Source organism: Pungitius pungitius, chromosome 9 (assembly GCF_949316345.1).
Source record: "Pungitius pungitius chromosome 9, fPunPun2.1, whole genome shotgun sequence".
NCBI lineage: Eukaryota > Metazoa > Chordata > Actinopteri > Perciformes > Gasterosteidae > Pungitius > Pungitius pungitius.
The window spans coordinates 20,328,518-20,345,220 of record NC_084908.1 but is presented as its reverse complement, the minus strand read 5'-3'; the positions used below and the strand labels follow the sequence as shown (position 1 = coordinate 20,345,220).

The window sequence follows — 16,703 nt, the reverse complement described above, 5'->3', positions numbered from 1 at the left end:
GATCCAGCCCGACTCAACGGAGGCACACACACACACACACACACACACGATTTAACATCTCTCAGCAGGCGTCAGACAGATGTGAGGATTGGTGAAATCTGGGTGAGTTAACGGGGTCAGGAGGCCCAGGGCCGATGGGACAGAAACATATATTTGGACTTCAGTGTGTGTGTGTGTGTGTGTGACATCATGGCTGTCATGTGATCTTCACATGAAGTCGTGCTGCTTACAGTTCGAGGCACAAAGAAAGGAGTCACACGAGGGACACACACACCTTTGACTACATGCGGCTTCTACGGCATCACAGGCCACACATCATCACGTCAGCGGCTCACAGTGACCTCACACCTTCAAGATCCTCTTTGAGGCGAAGCTCCGTGAAACCTGCGTTCATTTCCTCAATCAAGGGAGCTGCAGGTTTTTATCGTGAGCGTCGGTCCAAAGTACGACGAGCACGTGAGAGTGAAACGATATCAGGTCAAAAGATACCAAGGACTCGCTTTATCCAAGTGAAAAACGACACAATCAAACAGCAGACTTCATTTGAATTGTGTTTTATGGATGAAAAACGTCATGACGATGATCACAAAAAGGGAGAGAAAAACGAGGGAGGAAGAGGAACGGAAATTCCTCGTGCACCTGCACTGCAGACACACACACACACATGCACACACACACACACACACATGCACACACACACACACACACATGCACACACATTCCAGGAACACCGCATGTTGAGAGCAGATCTGAATCCATTTGGGCTCGGAGGCTAAGTGCTGCAGTTTAACTGGAGGCAACCATGTGACACTCACATATACACACACACACACTTGCACACACATCATGGCACACACACACACACAAACACATCCGTTTTGTCGCGGACTGATCTTCACACGCACATGAACTCCAGATTATTTCCACTGTTCAGCGGGAGATTTTCCGGATACAAAACAACAACAACGTGATCGAGGGTGATTACGAGTTATTTCCTGTTGAGAAATGACTTTAAAAGCTGCTCCTCGTTACATTATCTGTAACACGTTTATATGTTTATGTGTTTTATATCGACACTTCGATCCGATTTCATGAGGGATTTGTCCTTTTTGATTTAGAGCAGCGTGAATGTGTATCACGATATTAGAAAGACAAAAAGTCCAAAAATCAGAAGATTGAGTTTAGCAACTGGGACCATAAATGTGAACTGTGTGCTGATACCACACACACACACACACACACACAAGGACAGTCCCGTGTGTGTGTGTGTGTGTGTGTGTGCAAAGACATCCACACGCCAACCGTTTTTCCTCGAGTGGACTTTAACTCTTCAAAAGACGTAACCGTGACAACCAGTGGTGGGCGTGTCCCCTCAGCGGCCCCAGAGGAGACCTGTTTTCATTTCTCTCAAAACAAAAAAATTACAAAATTACATATTTTAACGAATCCGTGTGGCTCCGGATGTGTGACCTCATCATGATGTCATCGATCCTCATCCTGGCACGCCGCGCACCCCGGGGAGCCGCAACCACTCTCAGAAATATTTCCCTTTCTGAAAATCAAAGGGTGCGGTGACTCTCTAGGTTTGCTTTTGAGTGTATGTGCGAGTGTGAGTGTGTGTGTGTGTGTGTGCGAGTGTGAGTGTGTGTGTGTGTGTGTGCGAGTGTGTGTGTGTGTGTGTGTGTGTGTGAGCAGTTCAATATATTTGCACAGCAGCACAGGAGTCTCCTTGCATTAATATTTGATAATATAATCACTAATATGGAGGAATGTTCTCTGGCATGGCTCCTCCTGCAGATCCGAAGCACACACACACACACACACACACACACACACGCACACACGCACACACACACAGGAAGTGTTTTACAGCTCTATCTATCTTTGAACTGTTCCCTAAACAACCAACTGCCCAATTTGTCTCCCGGTCCAAAGGTGGTCGGTCCAAAGAGCCGCTGATAGGCGGCGACACGCCTCGGCTCACCGAATCCTCTCCACTCGTCAGCCGCACCCCGAAACCGCCGCGCTGCACGGCGGCCGCAGCGTGACCCCTCCGTGACCCCCGTGTGACCCCGGTGAAAGCAGCAACTCTAAAATGCTTCCTGGTTTTAGATCCAAACAGAATGTTTCTGCCTCATGAGTTTTATTATTTAGTTATTTCCTCACACCTGCTACAGCCAGCAGCTCGTTAGCTTAGCTTAGCATCGAGGAAAAGGGCTGTGTCTGTTTTAACGATTGTATTGCTGCTGCTTCTCAAAAAATATACTTAACTAATTTATCAAACGTTACCTGGACAATTTAAAAAAAACCAAAACAAGGATTTGACATCACGACAGACAGGTTTCAAATAGAGACTCATCTGTTGACCAAAGCTGCGTTTGAGGTGTTCTGAAAACATGTGACCCTGATATAATCACATCTCCTGTCCACAGATGTCCCTCAAACCAATTTCTTCTTCCATCCTTTACAAATATTCTCTTTTATTCGCCTCACATGAGCTCGTCCTTGTGGATCCGATCTCTTCCACCGATTGACCCGAGCTGCGGCTCCTCACACTGCGTCCATTGTGACCGCAGACCCAATGTCCAAATCGCAAAAGCCCGCAGTGATAATTGGCTTGAGACAGTGATAATGCGTTTGATGCAGCTTTTTAAAGGAGGGAAAGAAGGAGAAGAGCTTGGAGTCAAAAGTCTCCACCAGGAGGAATCTTCCATCTCATCCACCCAGTCCAAAAAATATTTCTTCAAACCACATTCCAACATCTCAGAGAGCCGCGTTATCGACGCCATGAAGCTCCTCCAGCTGGGCTCGTTTCCCCCGTAGCTGTGTGGTCACGACCCCGTCACCATACCACAACCATATCACCAAACCCCGTCACCATACCACAACCCCATCACCAAACCCCGTCACCATACCACAACCCCATCACCAAACCCTGTCACCATACCACAACCCCATCACCAAATCCTGCCACCATAACACAACCCCGTCATCAAACCAACAACACCAAACCCCGTCACCATACCACAACCCCATCACCAAACCCTGTCACCATAACACAACCCCATCACCAAACCCTGCCACCAAACCCCGTCACCATACCACAACCCCATCACCAAACCAACAACACCACACCCAGTTACCATACCACAACCCCATCACCAAACCCTGCCACCAAACCCCGTCACCATACCACAACCCCATCACCAAACCCTGTCACCATACCACAACCCCATCACCAAACCAACAACACCACACCCCGTTACCAAACCCCGTCACCATACCACAACCCCATCATCAAACCCCGTCACCATACCACAACCCCATCATCAAACCCCGTCACCATACCACAACCCCATCATCAAACCCCGTCACCATACCACAACCCCATCATCAAACCCCGTCACCATACCACAAGCCCATCACCAAACCAACAACACCACACCCAGTTACCATACCACAACCCCATCATCAAACCCCGTCACCATACCACAACCCCATCACCAAACCAACAACACCACACCCAGTTACCATACCACAACCCCATCATCAAACCCCGTCACCATACCACAAGCCCATCACCAAACCAACAACACCACACCCAGTTACCATACCACAACCCCATCATCAAACCCCGTCACCATACCACAACCCCATCACCAAACCAACAACACCACACCCCGTCACCAAACCCCATCACCAAACCAACAACACCACACCCAGTTACCGTACCACAACCCCATCACCAAACCCTGCCACCATACCACAACCCCATCACCAAACCAACAACACCACACCCCGTTACCAAACCCCGTCACCATACCACAACCCCATCATCAAACCCCGTCACCATACCACAACCCCATCACCAAACCAACAACACCACACCCCGTTACCAAACCCCGTCACCATACCACAACCCCATCATCAAACCCCGTCACCATACCACAACCCCATCATCAAACCCCGTCACCATACCACAACCCCATCATCAAACCCCGTCACCATACCACAACCCCATCATCAAACCCCGTCACCATACCACAACCCTGCCACCAAACCCCGTCACCATACCACAACCCCATCACCAAACCAACAACACCACACCCAGTTACCATACCACAACCCCATCACCAAACCCTGCCACCAAACCCCGTCACCATACCACAACCCCATCACCAAACCCTGTCACCATACCACAACCCCATCACCAAACCAACAACACCACACCCCGTTACCAAACCCCGTCACCATACCACAACCCCATCATCAAACCCCGTCACCATACCACAACCCCATCATCAAACCCCGTCACCATACCACAACCCCATCATCAAACCCCGTCACCATACCACAACCCCATCATCAAACCCCGTCACCATACCACAACCCCATCATCAAACCCCGTCACCATACCACAAGCCCATCACCAAACCAACAACACCACACCCAGTTACCATACCACAACCCCATCATCAAACCCCGTCACCATACCACAACCCCATCACCAAACCAACAACACCACACCCAGTTACCATACCACAACCCCATCATCAAACCCCGTCACCATACCACAAGCCCATCACCAAACCAACAACACCACACCCAGTTACCATACCACAACCCCATCATCAAACCCCGTCACCATACCACAACCCCATCACCAAACCAACAACACCACACCCCGTCACCAAACCCCATCACCAAACCAACAACACCACACCCAGTTACCATACCACAACCCCATCACCAAACCCTGCCACCATACCACAACCCCATCACCAAACCAACAACACCACACCCCGTTACCAAACCCCGTCACCATACCACAACCCCATCATCAAACCCCGTCACCATACCACAACCCCATCACCAAACCAACAACACCACACCCCGTTACCAAACCCCGTCACCATACCACAACCCCATCATCAAACCCCGTCACCATACCACAACCCCATCATCAAACCCCGTCACCATACCACAACCCCATCATCAAACCCCGTCACCATACCACAACCCCATCATCAAACCCCGTCACCATACCACAACCCTGCCACCAAACCCCGTCACCATACCACAACCCCATCACCAAACCAACAACACCACACCCAGTTACCATACCACAACCCCATCACCAAACCCTGCCACCAAACCCCGTCACCATACCACAACCCCATCACCAAACCCTGTCACCATACCACAACCCCATCACCAAACCAACAACACCACACCCCGTTACCAAACCCCGTCACCATACCACAACCCCATCATCAAACCCCGTCACCATACCACAACCCCATCATCAAACCCCGTCACCATACCACAACCCCATCATCAAACCCCGTCACCATACCACAACCCCATCATCAAACCCCGTCACCATACCACAACCCCATCATCAAACCCCGTCACCATACCACAAGCCCATCACCAAACCAACAACACCACACCCAGTTACCATACCACAACCCCATCATCAAACCCCGTCACCATACCACAACCCCATCACCAAACCAACAACACCACACCCAGTTACCATACCACAACCCCATCATCAAACCCCGTCACCATACCACAAGCCCATCACCAAACCAACAACACCACACCCAGTTACCATACCACAACCCCATCATCAAACCCCGTCACCATACCACAACCCCATCACCAAACCAACAACACCACACCCCGTCACCAAACCCCATCACCAAACCAACAACACCACACCCAGTTACCATACCACAACCCCATCACCAAACCCTGCCACCATACCACAACCCCATCACCAAACCAACAACACCACACCCCGTTACCAAACCCCGTCACCATACCACAACCCCATCATCAAACCCCGTCACCATACCACAACCCCATCACCAAACCAACAACACCACACCCCGTTACCAAACCCCGTCACCATACCACAACCCCATCATCAAACCCCGTCACCATACCACAACCCCATCATCAAACCCCGTCACCATACCACAACCCCATCATCAAACCCCGTCACCATACCACAACCCCATCATCAAACCCCGTCACCATACCACAACCCTGCCACCAAACCCCGTCACCATACCACAACCCCATCACCAAACCAACAACACCACACCCAGTTACCATACCACAACCCCATCACCAAACCCTGCCACCAAACCCCGTCACCATACCACAACCCCATCACCAAACCCTGTCACCATACCACAACCCCATCACCAAACCAACAACACCACACCCCGTTACCAAACCCCGTCACCATACCACAACCCCATCATCAAACCCCGTCACCATACCACAACCCCATCATCAAACCCCGTCACCATACCACAACCCCATCATCAAACCCCGTCACCATACCACAACCCCATCATCAAACCCCGTCACCATACCACAAGCCCATCACCAAACCAACAACACCACACCCAGTTACCATACCACAACCCCATCATCAAACCCCGTCACCATACCACAACCCCATCACCAAACCAACAACACCACACCCAGTTACCATACCACAACCCCATCATCAAACCCCGTCACCATACCACAAGCCCATCACCAAACCAACAACACCACACCCAGTTACCATACCACAACCCCATCATCAAACCCCGTCACCATACCACAACCCCATCACCAAACCAACAACACCACACCCCGTCACCAAACCCCATCACCAAACCAACAACACCACACCCCCAATTCATCCTTTGATGAGTTTTCAGATTTCTTCCAGACGAAGAAATAAAACATTTTAAAGCATTTCGGGTGTGGATTCCACAACAATCTTGAACATCAGCTTCTCAAATGGAATTTGCTGCTTTTATCTGGTTTGGATCAGAACGAATTCAATTATTTTTTTGGACCCTTGATCAGACTCCTGGAAATTGTATTTGACAGATTTTCAAAACAAATAAACATTAAGAGATTCATTCGAAAACGTAATTGTCGTTTTGTCGTAAAGAAAACAGAAAACAGCCATTAAATGTTCAAACCATCCAACAAGTCATTCAGCCCCCGGCTGCAAAGCCGAAAACAGACTCTGAAGCTCGCCGATTGGGCGCCTTCTCACCGCAATGCTCCCTGGGAGTCGCAGTTCGTGGTTTCCTCAGCGTCCACGGAACCAGCAGCGTCTCTGACTCTCGGCTCGGATGGTTCAACCGAGAAGGAGCTTCGCGTTGGACAAACTCACCGACTCCTCTGACCGGCCTCCAGCCAAAATCAACCCCACCCACTTCACTGCCCACCCCCAAAACGCACACACACACACACACTTTTACCACAATTTCCTTCTGCGATGATGTTTCCCAGGAATTTGTCCTCCTGGTTTTGACCCTTACATCCGTTACCACGGGTCGCGGCTCCTTGCGGGGCCACACAAACGTTTCATTGTCAGAACACCGGCTGCTGAAACCTCCCAATTTCATGAGGCCGCGGTGTTGATTAACCACAGAAAAGTGTGTTTCATGCAGCTTTTGGGAGCAGGGCATAAAAAAACACAGTGTGAAGCTTTTATTTTGGAGCATTGAAAGGCGATAACTTTAAAACCATTTGCTCCACATGGATCACAATCCATCTCACAGTTCAGATATCGAATGTGACAAAAAAGCACTTTGATTTCTTTTGTCATGTCTTTTTTTCAATATTTCTTTTCAAGCTTTACTGAATAATGGAATGTGTGGCCACATGTAGCTTCTGGATCAAGAGTCCTACAGAAATCTGTCGGATCTGACCAACGTCCACATCTGGACAGACATGTGGGAATCAATAACATTTGAAAGGAAAATGAATGGAAATGAACACAGAGAGAAAATGTGGAGGAAAAAAACCCTCCAACCTGCCTACGCTTCAATTAAGTCAGAGACGGAAATGTCTAGTCGCCACTTCAACGCTGTGTGTGTCATAATTCACCGTTTACTGGACAAAAGAGCCTCTTTAAAGAAGGAACAACAAGATGGGAGTAACTGGACGAAAAAGGACAAAGACGAAGCAACGCAGGAAGAGAGAGAGGGAGAATGTTCGTCTGTTCTGATCCCCATGAAACTGTGAAATGACAGAAAATGACACAGAGCAGATAAAAATACAAGTGACATTTATCGCCACGGCGACGGCGGAGCGACGTTGGCTGCTTGACCTTCACTTTTATTGTATATGTGTGTGTGTGTGTGTGTGTGTGTGTGTGTGTGTGTGTGTGTGTGTGTGTGTGTGTGTGTGTGTGTGTGTGTGTGGGCTTGAATCCTGAAACTGAGGGTGACCCAGCCCCCCCTCCCCCACGGCACAGCTGGCCCTGTCATCCCCGCTCATCCTGCCCGACTCCAGCTCTCTCCCTCAGCACTGTGGCATCAGGAATGATCTGTGAGGGGTTGCCAGGTTTGGGTTCCCCCCCCCCACAATGACCAGAAAAAAAACGAGGCCCTCGTGGGGCTCAAGGCGACGCCTCTCGAGAACACACAAGGGCGGCGGGGCCGCTTCATTCAGCTTCTTCCGTGCTGGCGGCGCGATGGAAACTTGGCAAAGCGTCGCGAGCGGCGGCTGCGTGACGGCGGCTCGCCCCCACGTCTGCAGGCGGATGAATAACTGCGGCTGGATGCAGGAGAGCAGGTCGGTAGACACAGCTGCTCAGGTGGGAGGTAAGGTGGGCTGAAGAGGTGTCTCATGCGTAGGGGGGGGGGGGGGGATTACTGTGCAGTGTGCAAAAACACACTGAGGGACGAATGGACCAACGGAGCCGCCGTAACCCGCAGAGCGCGACACGAATGTGGCCGTCACTTCCTTGTTGTGTGTTTCACGGCGTCTTCTTCAGTCGGCGTGGGCGGATTGTTGGTGAAACGTTGGTGGGAACGTTGTGGGGAACGTTGTCTGGAGCGTTGGCTTTCCCCTCCCTCATCTTTTAAAACCCAAATCAATGGCCCCCCCCGTTGGGTGCCATCGATCACCTGCCGCTGCTCTCAGGTGTGTCAGCACAGCCAATAAAATACGAGCACAGGGGGAAAACAAATAATTCCAATTTATTTTTAATGACTTTGTTGTTTTACGGATTTTAAAAAGGCCTTTTTCCCTCCAGCTGCCATTCATTTCTGACCGAGGTCACCAAACTGTCTGAATGGTGGATTTGGGTTTCATGCCCTTGATAATTATCAAAAAAAGAAATCCACCTCTAGCTCCTTTTCTTCAAAACAGGAAGATCAGACCTTCTGCAGCAGGGCAGAAATGTGATGTTTCTCTTGCGGGTAGCAGATGCATGAAAATCAAAAAGGTTTACGTGTGTTCAAACTAAGTAAAATATTGAAATTTGTTTATTTTAATGACTCTCAGAACCTGGCCGAGCCATCGGCGTATTTATCACAGATACATCTCGTTGGCTACAAATCAACAGGAAAGGATTTAAGGGTTCAAATTAGATCCAAAATATTTGTGAATTTTGTGGGCGTAAAAAAAAAGAAAAATGGGCTTTTAACATCCTTAATTCCCTCACTTCCAAATGCTGTTATTTGAATCCAGCGTCAGTCTGTCTGAGGGAAGTTTGGTCCTGACAGATTCTCCAGAGGAGACAAAGGCTGAATCAAAAGACATCGTCCCATCAAAGAAACAAAAAATAACATAAGAACAAAAAAGCTTTTATTTTGAAATAAAACAAAAATATTCTGAAATAAAAAAAGTGATGCTACTGTCTATATTTCGGGAGGTCGGGAGTTCAACCTGCTCCATCAGCTGCGCCTCCTCCTGCACCTCCTGCTCCGCTCCTGATCCTCATGAAATCGCACTCTAGCTTTGAATTGCAAATAATTGCCTTTTGTTTCCGAGTCATTTGTTGTGCAAACCTCATCCGTCACGTGACCTCGTGAGGTTTGTATGAAAGCAACGCACCTTCCTAAAGGCTCCCTCCCTCTATTGTTCAAACTCGCCCATCTGTCGCCCTCTTTGAGGAACTACATTTCCCAGAGTGCACCTGAAAGCAGCGTGAGCCGTGCCCCGTGGGTGACTCTTTAAACCAACACACCAGATTAAACACACACACACAGCCTACATCTCTACAAACCCTTCGTGCTGGTGATGAGAAGTGATAACGACACCAACTATGTTGCAACTAATCATTATTTATAGTTATTTATTATCCACAAAATGATTGAAAAGCGCCCAAACTGACATCTTCAAACGGCTTCTTTTGCTCCAACAGTCCAAAAACCCGACGATAGTACAGTTTATGGTAAATGAAGATCTGAAGCACATGTAGAACTGGATCTGTGTTTAGTTTTGATTAAGCAAACAGTGGCGTGTACTTCACACTGTGAATGGGAGGGATTTGGTTAATGACGGGTGCAGAGCGTCCCTTTAGCGCTGCGTAGCTCCATTATTCTCTCATTAGTCGGTTTCTCTTGCTCAGGAAAACCGAGGCGCTGCTTAGCATTAATTCACCGTTAATGACACGCACTTTTATTCAAATTCCATTCACGGCAGATTCTTTAGGGAATAAAATAATAGAGCGAGCATAAGCGTCACAGCGAGAAGTGCGACAAGTCAACCCCAAAACTCTTTGACAACTGATGACTTACACACACACACACACACAAACACACACACACAGGATAGAGGATATGACATTGACTTCCATGAACATTACGATGAACATTACCCTAAAATGATATTATTTACATTACGGTGTCCAGTTTGTCCAACGATGGACCCCACAATGTTGGTGTGTGAACAGATTTATGTCCCCACAACCTCAGTAATACGCGCCCAAACACACACACACCTCCCTAAAGCTGATGTTACTCCAAAACTCAAACCAAGTCTAAAGTAATAGATGATCAATGATCTTTGGGCAGTCCCTGCGATGCAAGTGTGTAAGCACACAACGACACGCACACACACACACGCACACACACACACACGCTCCTCCGTGCCATTGATCAAATACTCTGAAAAGCATACTGCGCACATGTGACCTTCCACACAAAAGCAGCCATTATGGAAGAATGAGAAGGAATTCACTAAAGGTGGGTCCAAGTAAACATTCCTGCTGCTCTAAAGCCTTGACACCTCTCAGTGTGTGTGTGTGTGTGTGTGTGTGTGTGTGTGTGTGTGTGCACTCATAACACAAACCCTTGTATTGTGACTGAGCCCACATGGTGTCAGTGTACTAATACTTGTACCAAGGAGGTCAGGTAGCTCACATAACAACGGAAACACACACACACACACACAAGGTAATGCTTACATAAATGTGGTTTTGAGGCGAGGAGGCCGTGTGCAAAGTTTAGTTTAAGGAAACCGAGGACTTTGGTCACAGGAGAGAGAGAGAGAGAGAGAGAGGGAGAGAGAGCTTCAAATGGTTTAGGATACAAAAATAAAATGACTTAAATTAAACTTAAAGGAGCACAGGTCTGCAGACCTTTATTTATTATGGTACAGGATTATCAAAATTGCAAATATTTTGTATATTTTTGTTTATTCTGGGAATAGGACAGAATAAAACATATGAACATTAGGGAAGCAAAGATTATTTTTTTAAGAATAAAATACATTAACATTAGTAAGAATAAAAAAAGATGCATTAAATGCGTGTTTTAGGAGGACGTCAGCAAGTTTAAAACAAACAGAAGAATAAAATGAGATACAGTACATCGTTATCAGCAGGTTTCAAATATCAACCAGCTGATAAAGCTGGAGCCTCCCTGCATTTCTGATTCATCAGCTGAACTTAAACTCTTTGCATTTCTTTCATTTAGCGGAATAAATTGAATCCAGGGACACGAAGACCTCCACTCGTGCACGTCGTGAAGGCTCATGACCCCAGAGACGTGTTTCAGGCCTTTGGGGGGGCAGCAGAGGGACCCCGATACTTTCTGACTAAATACTCCAACATTTGATTTTCTCCGATATTAAATGACGTTTCGTGGAAAACTGTTTGGCCTTTGATGTGTCTCCTGAAGACGCGCCAACACTCAACAGTAATGGAAGCCGTCAGGTGAACGAAGAGCCTCAAACGGCTCTAACAGCCGGCAGAATGAGCCACGGGGGGGGGGGGGATCCTTCTGGCAGTTTAGATAAAGGTGTGTTGTTGTTGTTATTGTTGTTTTCAGCGTGAAGCAGAACGCTGCTGGAAAAGAGCACAGCGGAAAACTTAACACACACACGCACACACACACACACCTTCTGTCAACATTCACTCAGTGCCAGCGGTGTATTTTGCCCCCCCCCCCCCCCTTTACCCTAAAGAGAGCAGCCCTCCTCCCACGGGGCTCCTGGTTGGCATGGATCGGCCCCAGGATAGCTTCTCACACACAGATCTGCTCCTCTGTGTGTGTGTGTGTGTGTGTAGGTGTGTGTGTGTGTGTGTGATTTACAGCCTTGGCACCCGGTCCAGTCAGGCGGCGGATCGCTGGCACGTTTTTTTTTTTTTTTTAACTCCCTCTTCAGACGAGCCCATGAAAGAATTAGCGAGATGAGAAAGTGGGAGGAAGATCTCTGGGGGCGTCCATCTGTCCGTTACTGAAATAACAGCCGTCTGCTTAGAGAGGGAGGGGGAGGGGGGGGGGGGGATTTTGTCGACTTGCCGAGAGGAGGATTTGACTTTGAGTACAGGCGGTAATCGAGGGACAAGCTGGAGGAATGTGTAGATGTATCAGAGACTCTAAAGTGAAAGATGGTTCACATTGCCATTAGAAAGTGAGGAAGAAGAGGAGACTCGTCCTCCTGCAGAATCATCCATTGTTTCTGCCTAATGCTTTTATTGTGAAAAGCTGGGAGTGAAGGACTATGCAGCCTCCATTATTTGTTTGTGTACATTTTGAGTGTCGCTGCTACACAACCTGATAGGTTGATGCTTTATATTTTTTTTTGGAAACAATAGTGTAGCATCGAAGTTTCGTGACATTAGCAAGCTAGCACGCTAACTGGCTCGCTAATTCCCCCCCCCCCTGCCTCGCTCCCCAGGAGATGGAAGCATCTTACAAGCTGCATTCTGTATAGTGACCAGCAGGGGGCGACTCCTCTGCTCCCATAGACGTCTATGAGGAAATGACTCTACTTCTGTGTAGTGACCAGCAGGGGGCGACTCCTCTGCTCCCATAGACGTCTATGAGGAAATGACTCTACTTCTGTGTAGTGACCAGCAGGGGGCGACTCCTCTGGTCCCATAGACGTCTATGAGGAAATGACTCTACTTCTGTATAGTGACCAGCAGGGGGCGACTCCTCTGGTCCCATAGACGTCTATGAGGAAATGACTCTACTTCTGTGTAGTGACCAGCAGGGGGCGACTCCTCTGGTCCCATAGACGTCTATGAGGAAATGACTCTACTTCTGTATAGTGACCAGCAGGGGGCGACTCCTCTGGTCCCATAGACGTCTATGAGGAAATGACTCTACTTCTGTGTAATGACCAGCAGGGGGCGACTCCTCTGCTCCCATAGACGTCTATGAGGAAATGACTCTACTTCTGTGTAGTGACCAGCAGGGGGCGACTCCTCTGCTCCCATAGACGTCTATGAGGAAATGACTCTACTTCTGTGTAGTGACCAGCAGGGGGCGACTCCTCTGCTCCCATAGACGTCTATGAGGAAATGACTCTACTTCTGTGTAGTGACCAGCAGGGGGCGACTCCTCTGCTCCCATAGACATCTATGAGGAAATGACTCTACTTCTCTCTTGATTTATTCCCTCAGTAAACATTGTAAACATGAGTTTATGGTCTCAGTCTCTAGTTTCAAGTCTTCTTCAATGCAGCATGATGTTCATTTAGTGAGTGATGGTCCATTTAGAGACAAACAGACCATAATGTGAGGGATGCTTTGGAACTAAAGCCCACCATGGCTGTCCCCATGACAACCAACAACAACCCACAACAACGCCGTTCCTCGGGCAAAAGTCAAACTGACCACTCCTACTTATCGAAGAAGAGGAGCTCCTCGAGGAGCCACCTGGCATCTCCACTCATGTTGAGCTCCACCGGTTCTCAGCGCTCTGAGGAGCTCTGAAGGGTTGGAAAGAGAGAAGAAAAAAGGCAACCTGCCAACCAGACACTCTGTGTCTCCTCAGCGATGAAATGAGGCCCCTCTCCACAATACGTGGCGGCGGAATCAGCAGCGAGGCTTTAATTGTTACCAATTAATAACGTTAACCTTTCTATGGCATGCGGGCCGCACTTCATCATCGGCACCGGGCCACAGGCGCCGACAACAGAAACACGCACAACTCGAGTAATCTACGCTGTGCGTGTTTGTGTGAGAATGAGAGCGTTTCTTTGTTTCTTGACTCCTGTTTTGGAGTTTGACAGCTTCTAGAAATAAGAAGAGTTCCTCCCCTGGGTTCCATATCTGATGGGGATCGGAGGCTTTTAATTATATGTTGAGTGTTGGAGCGCCGCACAAAGCCAAATAATAACTATAATCATTTATTTTGCCTCGAGACTTTGCGGCAATTAACACAAAAAAAAGTTTTTTTCCAATCACATTTCACCCGTTTCACGCTTTCTTAATTGAAAGCCTTTATTGTTGTCCTCACGGAAGTAAATTCAGGGGTGATTTACAAAAATCGACGCCCAAAATCAATGTCAAAATGAACAGTGACCCTTTAACACAAGAACCTCGAAACAGAATCCCTTCTCGGGTCAGAAGACGAACTCCGTCTCATGACGTTACGCCGTTTGTTGCGGCTTTTCGGAGCCGATTAGGCCTCCAACCAATAAACAGCTGCTGCTTAGAACTCGTCACGCAGAGCAAAACCACACACACACACACACACACACACACACACTCACTGTGATGTTACTGCAACACGTTCACGGCCCTCAGTAGATCTCCATCGACTTTGTGCTTGTAGGGACTTTGAATCAGGTCTCTGAATAACATCCGTCTGGTGTTTATTACACGACTACATTATGATCTGGGGAACTGAACCCCCCCCCCACCACCACCACCACAGTCATTAAAACATCACTAGTCAGACAGTAGCTGGATGCAGTGCTATAATTAATCTGCAAAAACAAAACGTCTCCTCTGTGAAGTGGGGGGGGGGGGGGGTGTGAAAGTCCAAAGCAAAGCGCAAGTCTCAACTACAAATGGAGCAGGGAGCGCCTTGTGTTTACACTGCTGATTGTGAATCAATGCAGGAGGTCAGCGATTACTCCTCCTCCTCCAGCTCCTCCTCAGCTCCTCATCAAGAGGTCTCCTCCCTGAGAAGAATGAGGCGCTCCGCCGGGTGAGCAGGTGACGGTTCAACGCGCAACATCTGGGATGGCGCTTTTACACCTTTTCATGACACCACCGACAAAAGCTTCATTACAGGAGAACGCGAAGAGGTCCGGACCCCAGAGGCGGGACGATGACGAAGATGATGAAGATGATGAGGATGAGGAGGATCTTGCCATAACATCGGGATAGGTCGATGTAACCGGATTAAAGCGAGCTAATGAAACACACCACGAATGGGGCGCGGGGGGGGGGGGGGGGTGTATGGATGAGAAAATTCAAAATAAAAGCCGAAATGAACTAATAAGACAAAAGCGGGGGTCACGAACTGCATAAATGAGTGTTTTCAACGAAACAAAGACGGACACGAGTCTCCGTTAAATGTCCCAGGCGACTTTCTTCTGCCGAAGACCCAAAACGCAGCAAAATATTCACGTGAAGCGAACTGCGCCGGACAGACGTATCAGGAGCCGTTTCAACAAGTACCGCTCCCGGTTTCAGAGACGCGACCCCCCCCCCCTAAAACACAAAATTATTCCCACTGACATTTCCCCCAATGCAGCAATGCGCGCTCCCAGGAGCCGATTTCCACGGAAGTGAAGAAGGGGGAGGGGGTCATGTTTGGAGACTGAGAGCGCGCACTGCCCCACCAGCAGCAAAAATAAAAAATACTCAAGTCGGCGGCGCGCAAACGGGCACGCGCCAGCCTATAGCGGGGCAGCTGATTGGCCAAGGTGCTGCTCCATCTGCACATGTGACATGCGCTGCTTACAATAAATAAACAGCCACGGAATAAGGCTCATTAACACAAATCCACGCACTGAAAACAAGAGTCACAACACACCGCGCACAGGTGGAGGCACCTGTTAACGTGGCGGGCACGAGCCCGGAAACTTATCCAGCTCGGTGTCTTGGTTTTTTGGGTGGTGTTTGAGGATGTGTCCGGTCTGAAGGCAACACACACACACACACACACACATGACAGCCCCACATAGAGCCCGTGGGTTTTCCGGTGGACATTACAGACACGGCGATCCGCTCCACGAACACAAACACGCAAACACACCGGCGCCGCGCGGGGCCGCGCGCCCAACGGGGAGCTTACCTACACAGTGAATGAGTTTGTGCCTCCAAGAGTCAAGTTCCTGCCGAAAGCCGCGCCGCTCTACCGTGCATTGCTGCCTTTTGCACAGACTCGCCATTTTCTGTCGGCCCCTCCCGTGGGCGCGCACATACTGCTGGGTGCTTCCCTGCGCGCACGTCACCGGCGGGTTTTTTTTTTTTATTCTGGGGCTGGGTGGAGTGCGATCTGAGGGGGACGGGGCTGCAGCATCCCCTTTTTCTACTGCGCTCGTTTGTCCCACCCACCGAAGAGCGCCCCTTCCTCCTCCTCCCACCCCCAGCATCTCCGATGAGCTGTCATTGGTCGCTCATTGGACGTTTGTGTGTAGGTGCAGCACGTGCTCTGCGTGTATGTGTGGCAAAGGGCGAAGACGCCGCATTGTTT

General features: G+C 49.0%; 1 protein-coding gene across 1 annotated transcript in view; it reads right to left on the bottom strand.

Annotated features, from left to right (window-relative positions):
• The window catches only part of lcor (ligand dependent nuclear receptor corepressor), a 41,830-nt gene extending 25,254 nt beyond the window's left edge, over positions 1-16,576 (bottom strand). The window contains exon 1 of the mRNA XM_037471945.2: positions 16,302-16,576. Coding sequence (XP_037327842.2) covers positions 16,302-16,398 — 97 coding nt within the window. The 5' untranslated portion in view covers positions 16,399-16,576. The remainder of the gene's footprint in view (positions 1-16,301) is intronic.
• Between the last annotated feature and the right edge of the window lie 127 nt (positions 16,577-16,703).